This window comes from Harmonia axyridis, chromosome 5, assembly GCF_914767665.1.
Source record: "Harmonia axyridis chromosome 5, icHarAxyr1.1, whole genome shotgun sequence".
NCBI classification, from domain to species: domain Eukaryota; kingdom Metazoa; phylum Arthropoda; class Insecta; order Coleoptera; family Coccinellidae; genus Harmonia; species Harmonia axyridis.
Window position 1 is genome coordinate 2,369,821 of NC_059505.1, and position 25,973 is coordinate 2,395,793.

The 25,973-nt window shown below is 35.8% G+C and overlaps 2 protein-coding genes across 8 annotated transcripts; one reads left to right on the top strand and one right to left on the bottom strand.

Moving 5' to 3' along the window:
* Nucleotides 1-666: 666 nt before the first annotated feature.
* LOC123679712 (phosphoglucomutase-2) lies at nt 667-20,216 on the bottom strand. 4 transcript variants are annotated; one of them, XM_045617129.1, is made up of 9 exons: nt 20,073-20,216; nt 8,027-8,350; nt 6,530-6,698; nt 5,474-5,826; nt 5,236-5,364; nt 3,254-3,465; nt 2,811-3,109; nt 1,099-1,325; nt 667-1,015 (listed from the first exon to the last, which is right to left on the bottom strand). In XM_045617129.1, the coding sequence occupies exons 2-9, from the start codon at nt 8,338-8,340 to the stop codon at nt 913-915; spliced, it is 1,806 nt and encodes a 601-aa protein (XP_045473085.1). In that variant the 5' UTR covers nt 8,341-8,350; nt 20,073-20,216; the 3' UTR covers nt 667-912. The 4 variants fall into 4 exon arrangements, with proteins under 4 accessions (XP_045473085.1, XP_045473086.1, XP_045473084.1 ...); XM_045617130.1 differs by lacking the exon at nt 20,073-20,216 and adding an exon at nt 12,548-12,687; XM_045617128.1 differs by lacking the exon at nt 20,073-20,216 and adding an exon at nt 12,351-12,483.
* On the top strand, nt 9,857-25,890 carry LOC123679715 (START domain-containing protein 10-like). Of its 4 annotated transcripts, none has more exons than XM_045617134.1 (7): nt 9,857-9,898; nt 20,080-20,196; nt 22,217-22,409; nt 22,581-22,713; nt 23,535-23,805; nt 25,431-25,512; nt 25,611-25,890. In XM_045617134.1, the coding sequence occupies exons 1-6, from the start codon at nt 9,872-9,874 to the stop codon at nt 25,494-25,496; spliced, it is 807 nt and encodes a 268-aa protein (XP_045473090.1). In that variant the 5' UTR covers nt 9,857-9,871; the 3' UTR covers nt 25,497-25,512; nt 25,611-25,890. The 4 variants fall into 4 exon arrangements, with proteins under 4 accessions (XP_045473090.1, XP_045473092.1, XP_045473094.1 ...); XM_045617138.1 differs by lacking the exon at nt 9,857-9,898 and adding an exon at nt 12,653-12,789; XM_045617136.1 differs by lacking the exon at nt 25,431-25,512.
* Nucleotides 25,891-25,973: the final 83 nt, after the last annotated feature.

Sequence of the window (25,973 nt, forward strand, 5' to 3'; positions counted from 1 at the left end):
TATGTAAAAAAATTTAAATATATTATAACATTAGGAAGATGATGTAAATAAATAAATTTTTCAATAAAACATTAATTTTGTACGGTTGATCCCAATCAATTTGTATCAACACTGTGAGCGTGATGACAGTCACCTCTAAAATCTTAAATAGCAAGGGGAGGGCGTAGAGTGACATTTTGTTTCAAAGGTAGTTTGATTGCCTTCTCGAAAATGCCATACACTTGACCTTTTTTGTTAGTATTTCTGAAAAATAAAAAAAAAACAGGGTAAAATAGTTACAGATCATTTCCAAGTGAAATGGATTGGTTGAAGAGGGGCGGTTGAATGGACACCATGGTCCCCAAACTTGACACCTTCAGATTCTTTCCTGTGGTGACAGTCAAAGTCGGTTGTGTATAAAACACAAAATCAAGATGTAAAAGAATTGAAGGTAAAAATACACGCAGCACAAATTGAAGTTTTCCGAAACGTAATGGCCAAATATTAGAATAGGTAATGTTTTTGTCTATAAAATAATGGACAACATTTTGAAAATCTTTTATAATAAAACATTTTCAATATTGTCAGAAATTATATCTCTACAGCTATTCGGCATTGATGAATATAATAATTTGCAGTTACACAATAATTGAAAAGTGAAGGTTATCAGGGAAATTGGAGAGCATATCAAAATTAAATTTTTATTTGTTGAATTCAATATACAATTTTAATTCGATTCCATTTTTTCTCGGGAACAACAAAAATTTTATAATATCAAGAAAAATATCAATATGATCTTAAACATCCTCATTTTGCATAATGCAGTAATATCTATTCAACTCGAATATGTATTATAGATATACATATACTTATACGGAATGATTTATCACAACTTCAATGGAGTATCAATACTTCTAAAAATCTTCAAACTGCTCACGAACTTCTTCGAATCAAATTCCTTTTCTCAGGTTCCAGAAATTCTCTAATTACTGCTTCTACTTGCTCTGTCATAGTAGCAACTATTTTCTCCCTATCCCTGAAATACATAATTTTCATTGAATATACCATTAGAGATATTCAAAATATTATAGTTATCAATGCAATTTTCATTTTACTCACGTCTGTTCAGGTGGTGCACACATTTCTGTGTAATATTTAATCTTTGGCTCAGTACCACTGGTCCTAAGTGTAACAACCAAACCATTGGTGAAGTAAAACGTTATCATTTGACTAGATGGGTCCACGGGAAGGATTGCTTTCTTATCTGCCTGTGCATCATCGTACCCTGTAGTTAAATCCCTTATATTTTTGATTGTATATTCGCCATTCTTAACACTTTTGGGATACTATAATGAGAATGGATAATATGTTTATTTAATGAATACTTTACAGGAATATGAAAAGGAAAATTTAACATCGAACAGATCGGAAATATCCAGCGCCAAGTCTATGAACTAGAAGCCTCTGAAGATGCTTATCAGAGTTGTAAGCGAAATGTCAGGGTCGTCAGATGAAAAACCGACAAAACCAAAATCCCGAAAACAGTGAGCTTAGAATCATAATCTGTGTTTTAGTATTCTCAGAAGATATACTGACATTATAATAAGGAATAGTTTATTCAGAAGCTGACAATAGTACATAGAGGGTTTTAAAGACGGAATTCAACAAATGAAAACCAAAACCTACGGTCGCCAAGATTGGATTAGATTCAAATTAAACCATAAACCTTATGGTCTATTGTTCCCCATCAGAGCTCTTCCTGCCATTGGCCATCGTAGTCTACAGCTAGACCCTCCAGTTATAATGTTCTAAGGAACTCCAGTATCTGGGATGGCTTTCACAAGTCTCTTGTCCAAAGCATTTTTTGCGTTGGCTAGCGATGGCGAGGCATTCCATCACCAGATGATCCGGAGTTTTTTCCTCCTCCCTACAGAATCTGCACTCGTCGTTTTCTGCTAAACTCATTCTCATGAGGTGCTTCCTGAGAGACAATGCCCTGTAAGGAATCCAGTCAGGACGTGTAAGCATATTCTTGTTAAGATCCGGACACTTCTAGAATCTCGCAGTTTCAAAGAAACTCTTTGGAATATCCAACCCAGGAAGATTCCACCAGAGTGTTTCTCTTTTGGTCCTACTCCTGAAACTTTTTCTGAAAGGTACTTTGACCTATACCAAGGAAGGTTCTGGACCAATGAAAAGAGTTTGTGCTTCTTTTTAGGACTTAACTGGCCCTGTTAATCTTGCCTATTCCTTTAAGTTTTCTTCGACAACAATATACCAATTTGCAAAAAAAAATCCAATTGCTTGACCACATCGTCCATGTAAGAAAAGCTAGGTGAAGTTCTGAATTCAAAAGAAACACTTTTTTCCTTTACTATTTTTTGCGATTCGATTTTGTTTCTCACTTATTATAGCAGGTATTCTGGAGTTGACCGTACTTTGATGAAATTTTATTTTCATTTTTTCCGCTTCCATTCCATTTCTGAGATATAACTAAAATTTACATTTTTGTATGGATTTTCAACAGCCTGTATCTTTCAACCGAGCCGAATCGGAAAAATGGTGAAGGTGAAAAGTGTTTCCTTTGACCTCAGAAATCTTCGGTTGAAATATATGTAGAAGTCAAAGACTCACTCTGTATAATATAATTCATAGAAATTCCGATTGGTTCTGAAACGAATCGGACAAAATGGCCAATGAAAAAAGTGAGAGGAATCTATAGTAGAATTTAATGTCACCCTGTATAATATCACCACTTATTACTAGCTTTTTGTGATAGAAAAATGATAGTTTTCTAGTAGAAGAGAAAGATTCTATATGTAAATACTTACCATCTTAGGTCCTGTATAATTCCTTATTCTGTCAAATATAGATTGAATCACATGAGAATAATAACATATATAGTACGAATTCAATGACACGTGATATCCATATGTGCTATAAATTTCATCTAGTTTATCCTGAAGCGTCTTCTTCTGGCTCTTCAAGAAGTTTCCGAAAGTGGTCATGTGACATGCAGCGCTAACTCCGTCTTTGTCGATGACTTGCAGACCACACATGTATCCTATGGCTTCTTCGAATCCGAATATGACGTATTTTCCTTGTTTCGTCAGTTCTAAGGCCTTATTTCCTGTGAAAATAATTTGAAAATTCAACACAGGAAGAAATAATATTAAATATACCATTGAATAAACATTTGGATTAATCCAAATGAGTGTAACCAGATATAAATATGTTTCAAGGCTATTCAAAATAATTCGCTAATTGTACTGACCTATCCATTTGAAACCAGTGAGAGTATCAACAAAATTGAAGCCTTCTTTGGCTGCCATCGTTTTCAAAATCATCGAACTCACAGTACTCGATACCATATAAACATCATTCATGGGAACTTTAGGGTTATTTGATTTGAAGCACTGAAGTAACCACCAGCCAAGTAGAGCCCCAAGCTCATTGCCAGTGAAAATTTTCCATTTCCCGGTTTTACTGAAAAATTAATGGTAATTGAACAATTTTTGAATGAGGATGTCTAGCAACGAATTTTCTTCGGGGGAAAAGCTCATTTTTAACTCTGTGACTATGTAAACAAGTGAAATTGTCGAATATGGGACAGTGAAAAATCTCATTAAACTGCTGAGGGATCATTACATCCTTAAAACGTCACCGTATGAACCTTTCTGTGGGATAAGCAAATGTACATACAAGAAATAGTTCCAGGAGAAGTAAAAAACCGGAAGAGAAACACTCTGGCGGAATCTTCCAGGGTTGGATCATTCCAAAAAGTTTCTTCGAAACCTTGACACTGCGAGATCCAAAAAGTATCTGGATCTTAGTTAAAATAATAACCACCACGGCTGGCTCGGATGTAGTCCAATCTGGACGTCCAATTTTCGATGACTGTTTCCAACATTTGTGGCCGTATATCGGCAATAACACGGCGAATGTTGTCTTCCAAATGGTCAAGGGTTTGTGGCTTATCCGCATAGACCGATGACTTTACATAGCCCCACAGAAAGTAGTCTAGCGGTGTTAAATCACAAGATCTTGGAGGCCGATTCACAGGTCCAAAACGTGAAATTAGGCGGTCACCAAACGTGTCTTTCAATAAATCGATTGTGGCACGAGCTGATGTGTGACATGTTGCGCCGTCTTGTTGGAACCACAGCTCCTGGACATCATGGTTGTTCAATTCAGGAATGAAAAAGTTAGTAATCATGGCTCTATACCGATCACCATTGACTGTAACGTTCTGACCATAATCCTTTTTGAAGAAGTACGGACCAATGATTCCACCAGCCCATAAAGCGCACCAAACAGTCAGTTTTTCTGGTTGTAACGGTGTTTCGACATACACTTGAGGATTAGCTTCACTCCAAATGCGGCAGTTTTGTTTGTTGACGTAGCCATTCAACCAGAAGTGCGCTTTATCGCTAAATAAAATGGACGTAGTGCGACAAGTGTTAAATCGGTCGCCATCTTGAACAGTAATGCCAACTCAAAGTTATATACCTCGAAAAAAAAACACCCTATACTTGCTGGAAGACCATTACATCCACAAAAAGTCACTGTATGGAGTGCAATTTGATCTGGTGTAGTGATTGGCTCATAATTATTTGAAAGTGAAGAAGGAGTCACTCAAACCGACGATTTTCATCGCTATAGCTGAATGATAATCGATGTTTTTGGCCTGAAATACGTGATATGGAATAGGAAGAAATGTGGTTCCAGCAAGATGGTGCAACAAGCCACACAATAGAACGCATCTTGGCTTTATCGCAAAAAAAGTCCCAAGACGCGTGAGTTCTCGTTTGTGAATTGGCCACCAAGATCTTGTCATTTATCGCCTTTAGATTTTTTTGTGGGATTATGCGAAGGATCACGTTTATGCCTATTGATGATCTGGAAACCAACATCCGTTAAGTTATTGGTGAGATAATGCCCGAAATGAGCCAGAGTGTCATCGAAAATTGCCGCACGAGGATCAAGGCAAAGTCCAAGCATTATATTCGAATAAAAATCTGATAGATATTCTAAATGAAAGTGTGTTTTATTTACGTCTACTTCCGGAACCACAAAATAAATAACCCTTCATTCAACTGCTAGTCTAGTGACTTTGGAAAGGTTTTAAGAAAGCCTGCACAGAACACAACAGGTTTTCTTAACTCTCACTAAGCTTCTGAGAGGTTTCACAGAAGACCTAGAAGAGTCAGGAGAGAACCACTGAACAAATCCCTCAAGGTATATCGTTCTACAAACCTATCTTTTTCTGCACATGCCATTCTATCCGCGTCCGGGTCATTAGCTATTATTATTGTGCTGCCAATTTTTTCTGCAAGTTTGAAAGAGAGATCAAGACAACTGGCTCCTTCCTCTGGATTTGGATATCTGAAACAAACAAAAAAGTTGTAGTCTGACTACTCACGAGAAACCCAACTATATTAGAACACCAAAATATAAAACTCAATCTTTGAGAAACTTCAAAGAACTCACTTACACCACTGTCGGAAAGTCAGGATGAGGATCTTTCTGCTCCGGTGTTGCCTTAAATCTGATATTGATTGCATCTAGAGCTCGTTTAACATAATTGTAACCAACACCATGCATCGGAGTATACGTGTACATATGACTAAATTTCTTATTCAATTCTAGATGTTCAGGGAGTATGCTGGCTTTTACGCGCTGCGTGTAGTCCTGCGCCACTTCTTCAAGAGGATCTATGATCAGCTCGTTATTCTGGATGATATGGGTTTCCCAGGAATTCGGCCAAGGTTCTAAATGCCCCTTGATGTGTTCTTGGATGTATTTATCGTTGGGGCTCAGTATTTGAGCGCCGTTAGAAGCATACACCTGAAAGATCATAGAATTGAAAAATAGGATAATAGAATATAAGACAAGGAAACAAAGTTCTTGTGAAAGATCTTCTGACTTAAATATTCTGAATTAATGATAGCTTTGATAGCTCTGTCTTTTCAGACAGAGCAATTCTTCTTCGGATAAAATAATCTCCTCGAAGCCATTCCAGATACTGGAGTTCGTTAGAACTGGAGAGCGAGCTGTAGACTACGATGTCCAATGGAAAGAACAGCTCTGATGGTGTACAATAGACTAATAGTCGCTATATGTTGACAACGTGAGAGAAAAGGTAAATAGAATCGTGATGATCACTGATTCTGAATGAGTTCCTTTCCAACATCTTCAACCTTTCCAAAACCATTGTGAACTATATGCTTTGTGAGGTATACAATACTACTAACATTTGATTCTGGGAGAAGTGGTTCCTCGAGTGCGGTTGGAACTTTCAACTTCTTCGGTAGCTCAGTTGATGGAGCGCTGGACTAGTGATTCGGAGGTTGCAGGTTCGAGTCCGGAATTGGAATATTGTCTGCATGCCGTTATATTATTTTCCTTTCAAACTATAAGGACACGATGCAATGAAACCCCCTTCAAAACTACAATCTGCAAGCTCTGACAATCTATCTACATTGAGGAGAGTTTTTCTAAGAGAATATTAAACCGAAAATTGTAATATTGGTTTTTCTTTCGTACCTACCTTGTAACCGTTGTCTTCTTTGGGATTATGGGATGCTGTTATCATGATCCCTATGGCACAGTTGTATTTTCTAACAGAAAATGGGACGTAAGGTGTTGGAACTAGATTGCCGAATAGCCTGGCTCTGTATCCTGCTTGTACGAATATAGTTGCTGTTATTTCTGCCCATCTGTAAAGAAAGAGCGAAATCAAATTTTTATATATAGAGAAAGGGTTGTAAAAGCAGTATTATCTCTGTGTGGTAACTGTTTATTAGTATTATTGGTTTTTTTACTATTCTTGCATAATTGCGATCGTTTCATTGAGAGTGTGATACCTAGCGCCGTGTTATTGAAAATGATCGTCGTCCACATCAACATCTTTCAATTTTTGCTATACAAATTATTAATCATAGCTAGGTAGAGCAATACATTTACCGTTAAAGTTGCACAAGCCTTAACTTGGATGAAGAGACTTTTCAACAATCATTCTTGGATTTCCAAGCCCCAAATTCTTCTTATTAACGTAGCCTCCAATGGAAAATGAGCCTCATCACATCACTGATGATTTTTCGATGAAAATCCAGATCATTTTGATGAATTTCAAGAACCCAATCAGCGAAGATATGACATTGCTGGTGATCGACCGACTTGAGTTCTTTTGTCAAATGAACTTTAAAAGCCTTAAGTCTTTATGCAAAATACTGTGTTATGTAGTTCATGGAATGACTAATTCCCAAGATTGATGAGGAATCGATAAACCTGAATCTATGTCAACACTACAGACTACAGAAGACATATTCTCAGATGTTCTTTAGTAATGCGGCTGAGAAGATGCTTTTCAGCTTATTTCCACAATTTTTTTAGTGAATTTTGAAAGTTTCAATGCGTTCTATTTTTAGTAGGTTATGGTGTAGTTTTTACTCACAAATGTCAAAAGATAGGTCTATTAAAAATGAAACCCCTGATTGGAATACCTTCATTTAGAATAATGATTTCAAGTTTCGTGCAAAATGTTTTCTTCATCGTGTCATCATAACCATAAAAACTTCTAAAGGAATATCGAAAAAAAGCCTACTAAGAAACTCATCCAATCTGCTACTGATGGAGTGAAAGTGTCAATTTTTTCCATTTCCAAAAGTTTATTCCCAGATAAAATGAACAATTCAAAATAAATACGTTTTTTTCCGCTACCGACATATCACAAGAATAATGTTTTCATAATGTGGGAAACTCAATTTAACACGTTCATGTCACCTTGGTCTAAAAACATCAGTTATCTTATGCCATTGCTAAATCAACTACTCCACTTTTCTGAATAGATAAGAAATACCCCATATTGGTAGTAGCATCGCGATAAAATACTAATTGTTTCCGTTTTTACACGAAATATCAATATAGTAAGTTTCCTTATCGCTAAATCGTCCTATTAAGTACAGTCTACGCCTTATCTGAATTAACCAACCTAACCAAATTTGCGTGACACAAATCCTACATACGTTAAAAAAATTACTCATACCTTTTACTGTTGTGTCTTCCATCATAACCTATAACGATTCCGTTTGTTTCCAGCAGGCTTTTCTCGCTCTTCTCCAAATGCTTCAACAAGCCTTGACCTGTTTGTATAATGACCAGATCGTTCATACCTGCATAACCTGCCTGCATCTTTCCTCTGAGACCTGCTGTCCCAAATTTCAGCCTGTTCAACAGCAAGTTCGACAACTTTTCGTGATCATTCTCGGAAATCATATTTTTAATCTCTTCTAGAGTATTTTCGTTCTTGTCCCAGAGCAGCCATTCCGCGATTTTGATTTTGAGGTCTGGATTATCCATGATTTTCTGTCTGGAATAGAATTGGATAACTCGTGAATGTCAAAATTGCACACACACTTTTCAATCGTATAAATTCGAGTGTACTCAGAGTATTGATATTGTGACCTCACTAGGTTATTATTGAGTTAGAATCGTCGTGATGATAATCAGAGTATTATGAAACTTTAATCAGTTTAGAGATGTTCTCGAGTGTTAGGAAATGTTGGCTTACATACGTATCAAATGACAAAATTAAATTCCATATAAACATACACAAAAAGGTTGATTGTTCTTTTGAAGTTACGCCGATGTCCAAAAAAACATCGATTACAACAAATAACGCATTATTAAAATTCGATTTCTTATTATGATATGATGAAATAGTAATTTATAATACAAGTTTAAAAGGCGTTAATATTATTCCATGAGTTTTTGAATGTACGAGTATTATAAAATATTTTCTCCAATTCATTGAATTTTTGTTGAAATTAATGAAATATTTCCATAAATATCGTTTAGTGATTTTTGTATTGAAAAATGTTGGTTGGTTGAACTGTTTTCTGTATCACAAATTTGACAGGTAATAGACAAAAAAGTGACAGGAGAGTTTCGAGTACCAACATATACTGATGAAATATAACCATGAAATCTGTGTGTAACTGAGATATTCCCGTACAAATATATTTGCCACAAAATTAGAGAAATTAAATTTCTAAATCAAAAGCACCAATTCAAAACGAAAAATCCTAATGGTCACGAAATCGTTCTTTGGTTTTGAGTGAAAAATTTTCAAAAATTTTTTTCTGCCTCAATAATAACTCAACTTACAGAAAAAATCAAAAATAAATAAAGTACCTCGTTGTTCAATTCGGGCCTATTAGATTTCCGAAAATTCAAACCTTCTGAACCATCAGAAAGAAATAAGCTGTGCAAGATATTCAACTGAAAATAGTTGTAATATTTTAAATCTCATCTGAGACTATAGTGCACTGATTCATATCATTCAAAGGAAATTAAATTTCGAGATTAATTCCTAAAATTCAACATTATGGAAAATTAAACAAATCTCGGTTGAATCATATAAACCAGGTAGATATTTTTGACGTAAGTTTCTAACTTCGAATGTTTCGGTGTTATGAATTTTTGAGCGCTCGTTCTCCAAAATGATCGCTTCATCATTTAAATAAAATAAAATAAAGTAATTCCACAAATGTGAATCTCCACTAACATGATGCAATGTTTTTCATTCTCAGGGTTTCACTTTCTATGATCTATTCTCAGAACTTTGGAAGATATACAGTTCATAAACATTCATATCATCAAACGTTGTACCCAATATTCGCACGGTTTTGTGAAAACCAAAATATAAACAGTCACTAGTTTTCTTGGTACAATAAATCTTCTACACTTTTTGTTTATTTCATCATAAGTGGAAATAAACATTACTTGATTGTTTGCAATAACAATTTCATAGACGTCATTAATAGTACACCAGTTGAATCGAAAACAAAAGCAATTCGGGAATTATTGAGAGAATATCCATCATTTCCACATGTTTCAACTATCATTAGGAATACAGGTTATTATTATATATTCTAGAAATTTGATTATATTGTTTAAGTGATGATTTAAAATTCCCACATATAAGAACGAATGATTTTTTTGTCGAATTCAATCAACATTTTACATTCCATCATTGACGATGCTCTATTATGGCGACTCCATTAAAGCTGCATTTTCAAATTGTTTGGAAATACACAGGCTGTATCAAAAAAGTTTTTCTTATGGAACACTCTGTTTTTATTGAATTTTCAGATTGTATGGAATAAATTAACCCCAGTTTGCTCAAAGTTCCATATGCTTAAAATCGTTTTTGAGATGTTTCGATTTTTGATAAATTGTCTACTACCTTCGAAATGAATGAATTCATTCAAATGAGATTTTAAGTGGGAATACCAGAAGGACTGAGGTAAGTACTGACATTTTGATGATCATGGAGAACTCTACGAGGTTAATATCAGTTTTATTCCAAATGGCACAGTCATTATTTTAACAGGCCAAGTAAAAAGTCCCCGGTCTACCAGACACATTTTATTGGCAAAATTCAGTTGCCTTCGAGGACGATACAGCGATTATAGCGATCTTACAACTTTTCGATACCGTTTGTGTAGGAAGATCTGTCCTTCGCTTCAAAAAGGCCTCAATTTCGGCGATAACTTCTTCATTGGCACTGAATTTTTTTCCAGCGAGCATTCTTGACGTCTGAGAACAGGAAAAAATGGCAGGGGGCCAGATCTGGGGAATACGGTGGATGCAGAAGCAATTCGAAGCCCAATTCATTCAATTTTGCCATTGTTTTCATTGGTTTGGTGACACGGCGCATTGTCTTGATGAAACAGTACTTTTTTTTCTCCAAATGGGGCCGTTTTTAACGATGTAATCCTTCAAACGATTAAATAAAGCAATATAATAATCGCTGTTGATGGTCTGGCCTTTTGGAGGTAATCATTGAATATTATTCCTTGCGCATCCCAGAATACTGATGCCATAACCTTGCCAGCTGACTGTTGTGTTTTTCCTAGCTTTGGATTCGGTTCATCGTGTGCAGTCCATTCAGCTGATTGTCGATTGGACTCCGGAGTGAAATGATGGAGCCATGTTTCATTCATTATCATATATCGACGCAAAAATTCAGGTTTATTGCTCATAAACAGCTTCATACACTGCTCAGAAGTATTAACACGTTGCTTCTAATCGATTGTGAGCTCGCGCGGCAACCATTTTGCACACATCTTTCTCATGTACAAATATATTCGTGAATGATATGATTTACACTTTCAGATTATATCTTCACAATGTCTGCTATCTCGATCAACTTCACTTTACGGTCATTCAAAATTATTTTTGAACCTTTTCAATTTTCACCACGTTCAAGCTTAGCATACCAATCATGCTTCGATTGTATTTTTTCCCTTCAAAGAGCAATATTTTATAAGCACACGAAATTCTTTTTTTCCATATTTTTTCAAATAACAAAAATAGTTACACTCACAACGCAATATCTCACGAACTATTGGTCGAACTGCTGTCAAATTTTGACACGTATCGATTGAAGGTTAGTACTAACTATATGGATTTGATACTAGCACCGCCATCTGTGCATCAGACTGGGGACTTTTCAATTGGCATAATATTTTCATCTCAGGTAGAGGACTTTTCGAAGATAATAGAGTGCTACTTAATAACAAAATGTAATACAGGGTGTACCATTTTGAATAAGACCGATATAAACATTTGAATAAGCATCGTCTCATTTTGAACACACAGTAAAGTCTGAATGAATATCGAAAAGTCAGTACTCACCTCCGTTTTTCTAACATTCACTTTCAAAATCTCATTCGAATGAATAAATTCATTTCGAAGTTATTAGGATTTTCCAAAAATCCTTCAATTTATGAAGAATCGGAAATTTCTCAAATACGCTAAGTTTAAAGCATTAGAACAAACTTTGGTTCTTTTATTCCATGCCATCTGAAAATTCAATAAAAAACAGGGTGTTCTATAAGAAAAAGCATGAGTTTGGACATTTACACCTCCAGTGTGTTTCCAAACAATTTATAATGTAGCTCAAATAAATAAATAAAATTTCAGCGCTTAACCATAATAGAGCAATGGTAGAACACCCTGTATCACACAAATAGTGCAATTATCTTCATTTTGTTCGAAACATTCGTACTATTAGTTATTTCTCACCCACAAGTCAACAAACCATTAAAACAATAAATATAGCTTCATTTCACGTAGAGGAATGATTGGAGGGATTTCCATACATCCAAAAATATAATTAATATACCAAATCCATTTTCTTAATTACCGATACCACAAATTCCAGTTATTAATCAACACATCAAGCAAATATACCTGCTCTGTTGTTCTGGCTTATTCGAATACAGTTCTTATCAGAAGCAATAGAACTAATGACGTCCACCTACAGATAAGGAGAAGTAATTTCAACATAAGCTAAGTCTCACCTCTGTCCATCTAACCAATACTTTATAGACCTCCCTAATTCAGAATTTAGATATAGGACAGCGGTCTTATAAAACGACATTATCACTTCAGATTTGTTGATGTCCAATCGACAAATTGTCAATCGGATCGAGGTCAATAATATTGATCTGTCAATTGAGTTTGGAACGTCATTTTCAATTCGTAAAAGTTCACTTACAGCAGTCGGTCTGGTGGTGCTCTTCGGTGTGTTCAGGTGAAATGGGTGATGGACAACGTTCGAATGTATTGCTACGAGCGGCCAGACAGAGTTTAATCTTATCGCATTTTTTTTAATCTGATTTTATGCGCGAAACTTTTTTGAGAGTTCGTCGGCGAAAAGTGAACAAGTTTGGAAATATCGAGAAAAAAAGTTTGAAGGAATTTCGTTTTTGATTTATTTGGACTAATACTTAGGCACATGTGAGTATTTTCAGATTTTACATTTTGAGTAACTGCAGAACTTTTAAAACGAAATATAGATATATGGTGGTAGATACGTGTTATTAACAAGGGATATTAGAAATTTCAACAATTCATGATAAACAGAAAGATATTTGAAAGCGGCGAATTTCCACAATTTTTTTTGTTACCTATTTATTTCTGGAGCTTCTAGGAATGTTAAACCATAACATTAATTTTCGATATTTATAATTTCGAAATCATGGTTGAACGTTTGTTCTATTACTTATCAGCGATTGGAATATTGAGAATTATTCTTGCTGCCAAAGAAACTTTTTAGAAGTTCTTCAATTTTAATTTGAAAAAATCTTTCTGTTTGTTCAATATTAACTCTTTGGCAATTATTACAGGTTAACTTATATACTCCTGATTTATCATCCTTTGATTCAGTATCTTCGTTGTTATTTATTGAATTTGTTCAAAAAGGAATTCGTAAATTATATTTTTGTTCGAGATGTTCCGCTGTTTTTTCAGAAACATCATGAAGTGGAGATATTCATCTAATTTCGATTGAAATGATCGAAATTTAAAATCACATACGTATAGATACCTATCTATAAAAACAATATTATCGATAGTAGAGCATTTTCCTGCTTTTTATGGCGTCTATAAACTTATCTATCCAACATAAAGTCTACAAAATACCTCACAATAAAACCTATCTGAACTAAACCTTTTAAGAAAATGCGGAATTTGAAATGAGCTATATTCGAATATTTATGATTGAAGTCATATAAAAGTAGATTCCGATCGAGTGCAACATTTCAACTTGTTTCATATTGACGGAAATCCATTCAAGCAAGGAGAAATATCTCAATCAGAAAAAAAAACCCAATGTACAGGGTGTCCCAAATTCACTGAAAGCATCTCGAGAACTCTCATCTCTTTTTTCCAAATAATGAGATATCAGAAAGTAGATCCTAAATATCTAGCTCCGTTCTTGAGTTACAGGGAGTTTCTGAAAAATTGCTATTTCAAATATTTCCCCATATTTTGGTTTTCGTTAGAGATTTTCGAAAAACTTAAAAACGTTTTTTTCAGTAATTTTTATGGTTTATATGATACTCATTGTAGATTATAGAAATCAATTATCAGCGTTTTAGAGATATAGGTAGAGAGTTGGTGTTTTTAAATGGAACACCCTTTATTTTTCAACGGTTTTTTAAAAACGTCATCCATTTCAAAGATATTGAGTTTTCGACTTCATTCTTTTGATTCTTCTTCTTGCAATGCATCTCCTATCGGAGGTTAGCTATCATCACAGCAATCCGGACCCTGTTGACTGCAGCCCTGAACAATTGAACACTACTACAGTTAAACCAGTCCCTCAGGTTCTTAAGCCAGGACATACGGGGTCTACCAATGTTCCTTCGTCCACTGATTTTTCCCTGGACTTCTTTTGATGGGACACCCTATATATGAATATTTTTCATGTATTTGGAAATTTAATTCATTTTGTGCCTATTGTATAATTGTAATCGAGTCTTATATGGGATGTCCCATTCAAACTCTCATCTATATCTCTGAAACGGTAAAACTTTATGAGTATCATATTAACGCGGCAAATGTTTTGTTTTCGAGATACAGGGTGTTTCTTGTAGTCCTACTTTTTTGTGATGATAATACCAATTTATCGTATCTTCATTGATCTTCGCTACAGATTCGGGTAATAAGTACTAAAACTTATAATTATTTTATTCATCACGGCTCACTAACTGGATTTTCATAATAATTTGGATTTTCCTAAGGATTACTAGAGAATTATTCGAATTTTTTTCTCGAAATCGGTAGTAGATATGACAAAAATACCAACCAAAAAGAGTAGTAGAAGACGATAGTTTCTCTTTACATTTTTTTAAACTACCACTGTTCCAGAAAAAATACCACCCTATATAGATTTGCATTCAAAATTGGCATATCACATAATGAAAACTCATTATAAACTTATTATATTATAAATTTTTTCATCTATGCCAGATGTGAGTTGAATATCTCGAAGAGGGGGAGGAGCTATGAAAAAAAAAACATGAATAAATAAAACTTCAACACCCTGTATCTTGAAAACAAAGCGTTGGTGGGCCCATGTATATAGAACTTTTTGTTATTAAAATTCTCCGAGAAATCAGTAATTTTCGTTTGTACCTTTAATTTAGGAAAAACCCTGTATAAAAAATTATTCACGACTTCTCTGAATAAAGACTTCAGTGTGAATGAAACTTCAAAGTTAATATTCATACATTGGCTTGATTTTTTTGGCCCCAAACGTTGAAGAAGAAATATTTCCAAAAATTCCTAGAGTAAAGAGTATTACATTGTGTGGTATAAAAATCAGTAGATCGGATATAAAACAATGATGAAGCGTTCTGATTTTTTTGAATTAATAACACGATACGATGCGTTTTTCGATAATTCAACCAGATTGTCTGCTGAAATAGAAGGTACTCTCGCTATCTAGCCAGACCATGTCTAATTGAAAAAAATAATAACTTTAGGCTCTAATGAAATGATTACCCACGTAATGAAAATAAAGTTCTCCAACGTATTCAAGAACTGCAGGTAAAAGACTTAATTTTCTGTAAGCAACAATAGAATAATCAATGTTATTATAACTTATTAAGATCTCTATCAACACAGAAATATTTGCTTGATTAAAATCGTAAATTCGTTCTGTTCCAATTCGATAAAGGGAAAATAACATATTGTAGTTATGGATATTAAACAACTCGTTCAATAGAAAAATTAAAATTCTTATACTTCGCGATTTCAATTTACATGTTGAATCATCTGTCTGTTTCGCTTGGCCACCCAAGTGATACCATTTGAAATAACTCTAGATATAATAATTCTAGGGTTAATGGCTCCTGTTGATATACACATATGTTTAGGGAACGTTGGATACATCTCACGTGGAATTTTTCGAACGAAATTTCAACTGAAGATAAAATTACCGATCGACAAATCCACCTTTGCAGTCCATATAACTGTAAATGAGTAAATATGTGGTCTCCAAGAGCACAGTTGACATATGAATGATTAAGCGCTCAAGAGCCCTGATTTCACATTAGTGCCTTAGTGTTTTTTGTTGATATTGTGCATACATTGTTATTTTATATAGGGTTTTCCAATAGGAGGTTTCATTATGATATTGAAAAAACGATTAGGTTTGTTTCTAGACAAATCAATGAAAATTCATTTCATTGTGCAGAGGAAGGTATGCTATTATGATGGAAAACGATATCAGCCAAATGGCAAACACAGCTACGGTTGTAGCACTATATTATCCTTTGCATGGAATTTTCATTGACCAATTCGCACATTTGAGGCTGTAACAGGCCAATTGAAAAATCCCCGGACTACCATAATAAAACACATTTTTTTGGCACAATTCGATTTTATTATTCAACATAGTTTCCTTCGAGGGCGATACAGCGATTATAGCGATCTTCCAACTTCTCGATACCATTTTCGTAGTACGATTTGTTTTTCGCTTAGAAATAAGCCTCAGTTTCGGCGATTACTTCTTCATTTTTTGTCCAGCGAGCATCCTTTTGAGGTCTGAGAACAGAAAAAAGTCGCTGGGGGCCAGATCTGGCGAATACGGTGGATGTAGAAGCAATTCGAAGCCCAATTCATGCAATGTTGCCATTGTTTTTATTGATTTGTGACACAGCGCATGGTCTGTATGAAACAGCACCTTTTTTTTCTTCAAATTTCATCCTTTAAACGATCCAATAACGCTATATAATAATCGCTGTTGATGGTCTGGCCCTTTTAGAGGTAATCGATGAATATTATACCTCAGAATACTGATGCCATAACCTTGCCAGCTGACTGTTGACGACGTGCTCATTTCACGACATTTAAACTTAGCATACCAATCAATGATGGTTGATTTTCTTGGTGCAGACCCCGAAAACTTTTCATCAAGCCAAGATTTTGCTTCAACATCAAATGCAACAATTCTGCATATTAACGTGGATGAAAACCATTTGACTCAATCAAAGAAACAATCAGCGAAGACACGACGTTATCTGCTGGTAATCCACCGGTTTTAGTTCTTCTGTTAAATGAACTTCAAAATCTTCAATCAATAACAAGGTACAAAATTCTCATGACGGAATTTTAAATTTTTCGTAGAACAAAATTTTTCAAGGTATGGATAATTCTAGCATAATTTATCGATATAAAATTTACAGCGTTACATTTTATGTAACACTGAACCTGAAAAGCCCGTGAAACAGTAACAAAACCTACAAAGATTTCTTAGAACATAACTAAACAACCGAGAAGACTACAAAATGTTTGAGTCTTGGAATTGATAGAAAACTAAATGAATATGACTGCAATAAAAGATAATGTATTCAGTTTGATATTACCTATTGATATTTTTAATAGCATGTTAATGACAGAACAAATGTAAGTAATGTAACAGTGATATTAATGTACCTGCACTCAACTTACAATTAGTAACGATTGAATAAAATCAATACATGCCATATTCTATAGGTACTTCTGGAGACATTCTTATTCATTCGAATTTTTCATTTCATTCAATCAGTGACTGAATTCCTGTTGAAATTTGAGCAACAACTGAAAAGATTGCTGCTGTGCCTGTATAGTGTTGACGAAAACACAGGTTTGTTGATTCTTCGTCGATCTTAGAAATTAAAACTTCCATAAAATACATTACACCGTCTTTTGCATGAAGACTAAGATCTTAAGGCTTTTACATTTCAGTTAACACAAGAACTCGAGTAGGTCGATCACCAGCAACGTTGTATTTTCACTGATTGGGTCCTTGAAATTTATCAAAACGAGCCAAATTTTCATGAAAAATCATCTTCAGTAATGAGGTCCATTTTCATCTCGGGGTCTACGTTAATAAGCAGAATTGTCGCATTAAAGACTCTGAATATCCAAAACTGATTGTTGAAAAGCCTATCCATCTTTAACTTGTCACTGTTTGGTGCAGTTTTTGGGCTGGCAGGTGATTGGACCTTACTCGAAAATGAGGCGAGTGTTACTTTTACGATGAATGAATTGCGCTACCTAGCTTTGATTAATGATTTTTTTATGGCCGGAATTGGAAGATATTGATGTGAACGATATTTATTTTCAACAAGACGATCCCCTTACGTGCCACACAAGCGATTAAACAGACCCAATTATACAATAAAGGTTTTCTGGCTGTGGTCTTTTTCTAAGAGATGATCAAAATTGGCCACCGAGTTCTTGGGATTCAACATCTTTTTTTGTTGGGACCACGTGAAAGATGAGGTCTATGCAAATGATCCACAATCGATTCAAAACCTTAAAGATGTCGTTCATAAAGTTATCGAGGACATATTAGGCCAATTGGAAAGTCCTCGGTCTGATGCACAGATGACGGTGCTAGTATTAAATCCATATGATTTTTAGTTAGTACCAACCTTCAAACGATACGTGTCAAAATTTGACAGCAGTCCGACCATTAGTTTGTGAGATATTGCGTTGTGAGTGTAGCTACTTTTATTATTTGAAAAAAGATGAAAAAAAATGAATATCGTGTGCTGATACAATATTGCTTCTGAAGGAAAAAAAACAGTTGAAGCAAAATCTTGGCTCGATGAAGAGTTTCCGAAGTCTGCAACGGGAAAAACAACCATCATTGATTGGCATGCTAAGGGTAAACGTGGTAAAATGAGCACCGAAGACGGAGAACGCAGTGGACGACCCAAAGAGGCTGTCACCGACGATAAAATCAGAAAAGTTCACAAAATAATTTTGAATGACCGTAAAGTGAAGTTGATTCGAGATAGCAGACATTGTGAAGATATCATCTGAACGTGTACATCATATCATTCACGAATATTTGTACATGAGAAAGCTGTGTGCAAAATGGGTGCCGCGCGAGCTCACAATCGATTAAAAGCAACGTGTTTATAATTGTGAGCAGTATATGAAGCTGTTTAAGTGCAATAAACTTGAATTTTTGCGTCGATATGTGACAATGGATGAAACATGGCTCCATCTTTTCACCCCGGAATCCAATCGAGAGTCTGTTAAGGTGGACTGCACACGATAAACCGAATCCAAAGCGAAGAAAAACACAACATTCAGCTGACAAGGTTATAGCATCAGTTTTCTGGGATGCGCAAGGTATAATATTCATTGATTACCTCCAAAAGGGCCAGACCATCAACAGCGATTATTTTATAGCGTTATTGAATCGTTTAAATGATGGAATCGTTGAAAAACGGCCCCATTTGAAGAAAAAAAGGTGTTGATCCATCAAGACAATGCGCCGTGTCACAAATCAATGAAAACAATGGCAAAATGGCATCTGACGACTTTTTCCTGTTCTCGAATATCAAAAGAATGTTCGCTCAATAGAAATTTAGGGCCATTGAAGAAGTAATCGCCGAAACTAAGGCCTATTTTGAAGCGAAATACAAATCGTACTACAAAAATGGTATCGAAATGTTGGAAGATCAATATAATCGCTGTATCGTCCTCGAAGGCAACTATAAATAAAATCGAATTTTGCCAAAAAAAAATGTGTTTTATTATGGTAAACCGGGGACTTTTCAATTGGCCTGTTAGAGTCGCAAATGTGCGAAATGTTCATAGAAAATTCATGACAAGGATATCGTTTTCCATCGTTACAATGAAATGAACATCCATTGATTTCACATAAAATATACTCGTTTTCTCTTCAATATCAAATTGAAACCTCTTATTGGAAAATCCTTCAGAAGAACTGACGTGAGCGCAAATGGAGACCACATAATACCTACATGTCAATATCATACAATCTCTAAGAGTGCAACTGGCGCATGAACGAACAAGCGCTCAAAAGCGCCCGACTTCACTTCCTCATTTTTTTTCAAACGAATAGGTATCCTATTATAACTGCATTTCCTGCTCGAGAAGAAGACAAACAAAACGAGGAAATGTCACGGCGCACCAAAAACGCGTAAGATGACGTTTCTTATCGCTTCCCCCCACGTGCACGTCTACCCCAGTGACGTGCACCGCCTCCGTCCCAACTCCCAACAAAAATCAATAGTAGTTATGTCTGGACGCGATATAAACACAACTACGACGATGTGTCGCATCGAAGTGACCTTTTCTGAATAAATAACCATGCTCGTCTAGTGCCCTATGAGCGAAATATGAGGGATAATCCCCCGGCCCCCTTCAGTCTCACCCCGTTCCCCGTCATAACCTCCTCGGCTAGTATTTACCATGAATTCTTATCATACCTTTCAGGAAATGAAGATCGGGGAGGTGAAGATTGCAGAGGATAGCGACTTCCTGATCTTGAAGAGTCTAATCGACGACCATTCGAACTGGAAACTGGCTTACGAGAAGGCGAATCACACTAAGGTAGGTACCTACTGCTTGCTTTTTGTTTGTAATTGTTTTTGATGAGCGAAAATGTTAGGTTAGGTTGGGGAAGATCGAACGGAATCGCTCGGCTGGTTTCGGGTGTGGCAGCGCCGATCTCGTGTTGAGGTTAGGAGTCATCGATTCGTGTATGTATATGCGGTGTGTAAGACATGGACGTAGGTTGCGTTTGGGATTTGAAAATTTTATGTCTCAAGTTGGTCATATTGCGCTTTTCATAGGCGCGGACCACATTGAAAGCAATGTAATTGTCAAAGAACTCTTAATGCATATTCTACTACTAAATTTAGAAACAGTGACGTCGTTAGAGGGTGGCCAAGGGGGTCCCAGGCTCCCTTGAATTATTACTGCACCCTCTCCCCTGAAATATTGCATGAGCAAAAAATACAATATCAATTTAACATAAACTAGATGGACCTGTGATTCTTGGCCACCCTATTCTTGAGAGGTGGCGTCGCCACTGTTTAGGAATCAATTATATCAGAACCAGTATATTCCAAGAGACTAAGGTAATAATATGTACCACCTATATTTGACTCAGACAAATTTCAACTAGGTCTTGTTATCACGATTTTGTGCTATAATAGAGTTTCAACAATACTCCTTGAAAATGGAAAGATTGTAGTCCAATTTAAATCTTTCCATATATTGAAATATTGAAATGAAATGAAGGGTGTTTGTTTTCGAGGTATATAATTTTAAGTTGGCATTACTGTTCGAGATGGCGACCGATTTAAAAGCTGTCAAGTGATTTATTCTCAGTTTGGTTTGGCAATTCATTGTGAATAGACTCACGCCTGAACAACGTTTGCAAATAGTGCAATTTTATTTCGAAAATAATGGTTCTGTGCGGAATACGTATCGCGCACTACGTCCATTAGCGATGAAGCGCAATTCTGGTTGAATGGCTACGTCAACAAACAAAACTGCCGCATTTGGAGTGAAGCTAATCCTCAAGTGTATGTCGAAACACCGTTACATCCAGAAAAACCGACTGTTTGGTGCCCTTTATGGGCTGGTGGAACCATTGGTCCGTACTTCTTCAAAAACGATGATGGCCAGAACATTATAGTCAATGGTGATCGGTATAGAGCCATGATTACTAACTTTTTCATTCCTCAATTGAACAACCATGATGTCCAGGAGTTGTGGTTCCAACAAGACAGCGCAACATGTCACACAGATCGTGCCACAATCGATGTATTGAAAGACACGTTTGGTGACCGCCTAATTTCACCTTTTGGACCTGTGAATTGGCCTCCAAGATCTTGTGATTTAACACCGCTAGACTACTTTCTGTGGGGCTATGTAAAGTCATTGGTCTATGCGGATAAGCCACAAACCCTTGACCATTTGGAAGACAACATTCGCCGTGTTATTGCCGATAAACGGCCACAAATGTTGGAAAAAGTCATCGAAAATTGGACGTACAGATTGGACTACATCCGAGCCAGCCGTGGCGGTCATATGCCAGAAATCATATTTAGAATGTAATGCCACAAGATTATCTTGCGGATAAATAAAATTCATGTCAATCGAATAATTCATCGTTGTTTTATTGCAATTTAAAGTTCTACAGCTCTAAAAAAACACCCTATATAAAAAAATATAAAATTGTGTTACAACCACTCAAATTTTTCCAATAATTTGACTATTAGTTGCCGAACGATGAGCTACTTTAGAAAGACCCACAGTTGCTTTAGTTTCGCGAACTGTGACTGCAAAGTTTCCACCATTTAGTAGAGGATTTCAACAATTTCAATGCGTTGTTGAAGAGTGTATCTTTGCATTATAGTCATGACATATATAGTTCTCAATTTTCAATAGTCGAATGACAGCTACAAAAGTGACAGCTGCCCAGAAAACGGGATACGCTAGAAAACCCTTTAGAAATAATAGTTTTCGAAAGACTCGAAAAATGAGAATTGAACCAAAAATAACATGAAATTTCATTGTTAATTGATCCTTGTTTTGAAGATTATGTGTTGTCATTTCACAGGTATGGACTCAACAGACGGAAAATTGCAACTTCAAAATGGTTAAAATTCACACAATCTTCGAACACATTTCCGCCAACACAATGTACGATGTACTTCACGATCCAGATTACAGAAAAGAATGGGACGAACACATGATATCTTCTGAAGAAATCGGCTACCTCAATCCAAACAACGATGTGGGATACTACGCATGTGAGTATTAAGTTCAAAATTGCAATTTTCGAATAAAAAAATCCAAGATAGCTCAGACGCGAATCCTAACGGTCACCCATCCAGATATTAAAACTACCCAATACGCCTGATTGAAGGAGCTATCTATTAATATCCATGAAGACAAAATTTTCAATCTATTGTATTTTCTAGTATCCTGTCCAACGCCTTTGAAAAACAGGGATTTCGTTCTTCAGAGGTCCTGGTTAGATATGGGCGACGAAAAACTCATGTTCAACCATTCAGTAGAACACAAAGATTTTCCTCCTAAAAAAGGATTTATCAGGTATATGGTTCCAATTAGAATTTTTATGATGTTGACGTTGTATACTAGAGTTATTTATGTATGTACCTACAATTAGCAATTAATATTGAATTGAGTTGTTGCAATAACCGTAAACTAAACGTTTTTGAGTGATTGGTATCATTGATTATTTCGGGAGAATAAAGAAATACAAATTGTAGGTAGTTACACAAGGAAATACATTTAAAAAATACGTAAAGCACTAGCGTGAATCAGGATGTTCAGCGCACTGGTTCAAATAAATTGGTATCAATTTTCCCATAAAATTTTCGTACTCGATTCAGTCTTTTAAACTCAAATCTGAAGTCAAAACTTCCTAGTCTGTAGTTAACATTAAAAACAGTGCTCATTTTTCAATACTGAGATGAATTTAAGAAGAATTCATGGACGACATTATTCAGTCAATCCACTCATTATTCGAAGCCTAATTTGAAAGTTATACTGGTATACATAAACATACAACTTTGCTTCCGGCGTTTTTTCCGAAATTCGAGACTTTATTGTAGAAAACTGGTTATAAAAAAGTATTGTCCATCTCTGGCCAGTTCTTTTTTCCATCATTCGGGCACAGTACGAATCCCGAGTTGAAAAAAGTGGTCGTCTTTTGAAGCGATCTACGAATCGATCCAATTTTTTACTTCCTCATAAGACCGGAAGTGCTGGTCATCCAGGCCGTGTGCCATTGATCGAAACAAGTGATTGTCCGAGGGAGCAACTTCTGGTGAATACGGCTGGTGGGGTAGAACTTCCCATTCCAACGTTTCCAAGTATGTCTTGATTGTAATTTTTTTTAATGTTTCCAGAGCTACCTCACATTTGACTGGTTTCGTTGTAAGGACCTTGGACAATGGCTGCTCCTTCGGTTACGTCACACAAACAGACCCCCGAGGCAAGTTACCCCCTTGGTTAGTCGACAAAATTACGAAGAAATTTGCACCGAAAATCATTACGAAATTGAAGAAGGCTGCTGAAAATTACGAACAATGGAAACTAAATCAGAAAAATCCAAATTTCAAACCATGGGTGTACCCAGAATTGACTCTTGAATGTAAAAAGAGAGTACAAGTAGAAGATGTAAGTTGATGCTCCATTCTAAAAGATTGGTTTGTGCACTAGAATATCTCATTTTTTTCTGCGTGAAATGAGAACATCAACTCTATAAGAATCCATTCGAGTCAACAATCTACTAATTTGGGAAACCAATATTCTCCTTCATTCTCTTCTGAGACTTGATTTTCTTTTCGAACCGTTTTACCAATTGCATCTGACGTTATCTCAAATTATATTCGGTAACTGTAAGAGCTCAAGGTTTGCGAACGGTGGCTGCAAAAATTTCACCATAAAAATAGTGAATTTTAAAAATTTCAATGAGTTTTGAATTGCTTGTCAATTGTCAAAAGATGACAGTTCCAAAAGTAACAGCTGCCCAGATAGCAGGTCATTCAAAATGAAACCCCTTATTGGAAAATCCTTAATTGAAGGAAGAGCCGAAATTTGAATGGGACCATCTACAGCCCATACCTATCACTAGCACTAGAAGCTGAGGCTTTTGCGGACAAGCAGAGAAACAAAACCAAAATGCAAATCACAAAATTTCCTTATAAAGGGTGTTTTTTTTAGAGCTATAGAACTTTGAATTGCAATAAAACAACGATGGATTATTCGATTGACATGAATTTTATTTATCCGCAAGATAATCTTGTGGCATTACATTTTGAATATGATTTCTGGCATATGACCGCCACGGCTGGCTCGGATGTAGTCCAATCTGGACGTCCAATTTTCGATGACTTTTTCCAACATTTGTGGCCGTATATCGGCAATAACACGGCGAATGTTGTCTTCCAAATGGTCAAGGGTTTGTGGCTTATCCGCATAGACCAATGACTTTACATAGCCCCACAGAAAGTAGTCTAGCGGTGTTAAATCACAAGATCTTGGAGGCCAATTCACAGGTCAAAAACGTGAAATTAGGCGGTCGCCAAACGTGTCTTTCAATAAATCGATTGTGGCACGAGCTGTGTGACATGTTGCGCCGTCTTGTTGGAACCACAGCTCCTGGACATCATGGTTGTTCAATTCAGGAATGAAAAAGTTAGTTATCATGACTCTATACCGATCACCATTCACTGTTACGTTCTGGCCATCATCGTTTTTGAAGAAGTACGGACCAATAATTCCACCAGTCCATAAAGCGCACCAAACAGTCAGTTTTCTGGATGTAAAGGTGTTTCGGCATACACTTGAGGATTAGCTTCACTCCAAATTCGGCAGTTTTGTTTGTTGACGTAGCCATTCCACCAGAAGTGCGATTCATCGCTAAACAAAATAAAATGGACGTATTCCGCACAGAACCATTATTTTCGAAATAAAATTGCACTATTTGCAAGCGTTGTTCAGGCGTGAGTCTATTCATGATAAATTGCCAAACCAAACTGAGAATAAATCACTTGACAGCTGTTAAATCGGTCGCCATCTTGAACAGTAATGACGACTTCAAGTTATATACCTCGAAAAAAAACACCCGTTATCTTCTTTACACTGGGAAACAATCGAAAAAATCCCAACCTATATTTTATTAGGTTAAATACGTTAATGGTATCATTTTACTTGAAAAATATCATTAGGAAAATGGAACCATTGGGAATATAAGGGCCATTGTATTCATTGTCAACTCACATAATTTTCTCCATTTCTAGAAGTCATTAAAGAGAAAAAAGGTATATACGTTCATTGATTCAGAAGTGTTCCTGTTTCAAAATTGAAACTTCCCTGTTTTACGTAAGTAACGAAATCATTGAAGAAAACTCATCTCCCCAAAAACTCTCGTTCCTGTTCCTCCCTGTAATCTAAAGATCTGAAATGAATTGTTTTTCCAGTGCCATTTGGAATGCAATCAAATAATCAATGAAGATCCTGGAGAAGACTGAATACTACCTACTTGAGGAGTCCATACGAAAAATCTGGGTGTCTTCGATAGTCCGAGACAGATCTTCTGGAATTGAGAACTTCAACGTATTTTCTAGTATTCAAATTTGTGGGACGAATACTTCTCAAAGTCTTATTGCTATTTTTAAAGTATAATTACGTGAAAGTATTATAAGAGATCGATTTTTGTGAAAATCTTTCGAATTCAAGAAAAAAAATGATTGAATGCTCTGCTGTCTTGAAATTTTTCAACTCGATTTTTTTCAATCCATTGATACCCTCCGCATTCAATTGCTTCATTGAAATAGTAAAGG

What these genes read in the sequence shown, in the direction of transcription:
- LOC123679712 (XM_045617128.1), bottom strand. Translation starts at nt 12,430, where the DNA reads ATGTCGTTTTATAAGACCGCTGTCCTATATCTAAATTCTGAATTAGGG. An exon ending in TATTGGTTAGATGGACAGAG is followed by an intron (nt 8,351 to 12,350) that starts GTGAGACTTAGC and finishes ATTCTATTCCAG; the next exon opens with ACAGAAAATCATGGATAATC. An exon ending in ATTATACAGGACCTAAGATG is followed by an intron (nt 1,326 to 2,810) that starts GTAAGTATTTAC and finishes TTCTCATTATAG; the next exon opens with TATCCCAAAAGTGTTAAGAA.
- LOC123679715 (XM_045617134.1), top strand. Translation starts at nt 9,872, where the DNA reads ATGTTTCAACTATCATTAGGAATACAG. An exon ending in AGAAGGCGAATCACACTAAG is followed by an intron (nt 20,197 to 22,216) that starts GTAGGTACCTAC and finishes GTCATTTCACAG; the next exon opens with GTATGGACTCAACAGACGGA. An exon ending in AGAGAGTACAAGTAGAAGAT is followed by an intron (nt 23,806 to 25,430) that starts GTAAGTTGATGC and finishes CTCCATTTCTAG; the next exon opens with AAGTCATTAAAGAGAAAAAA.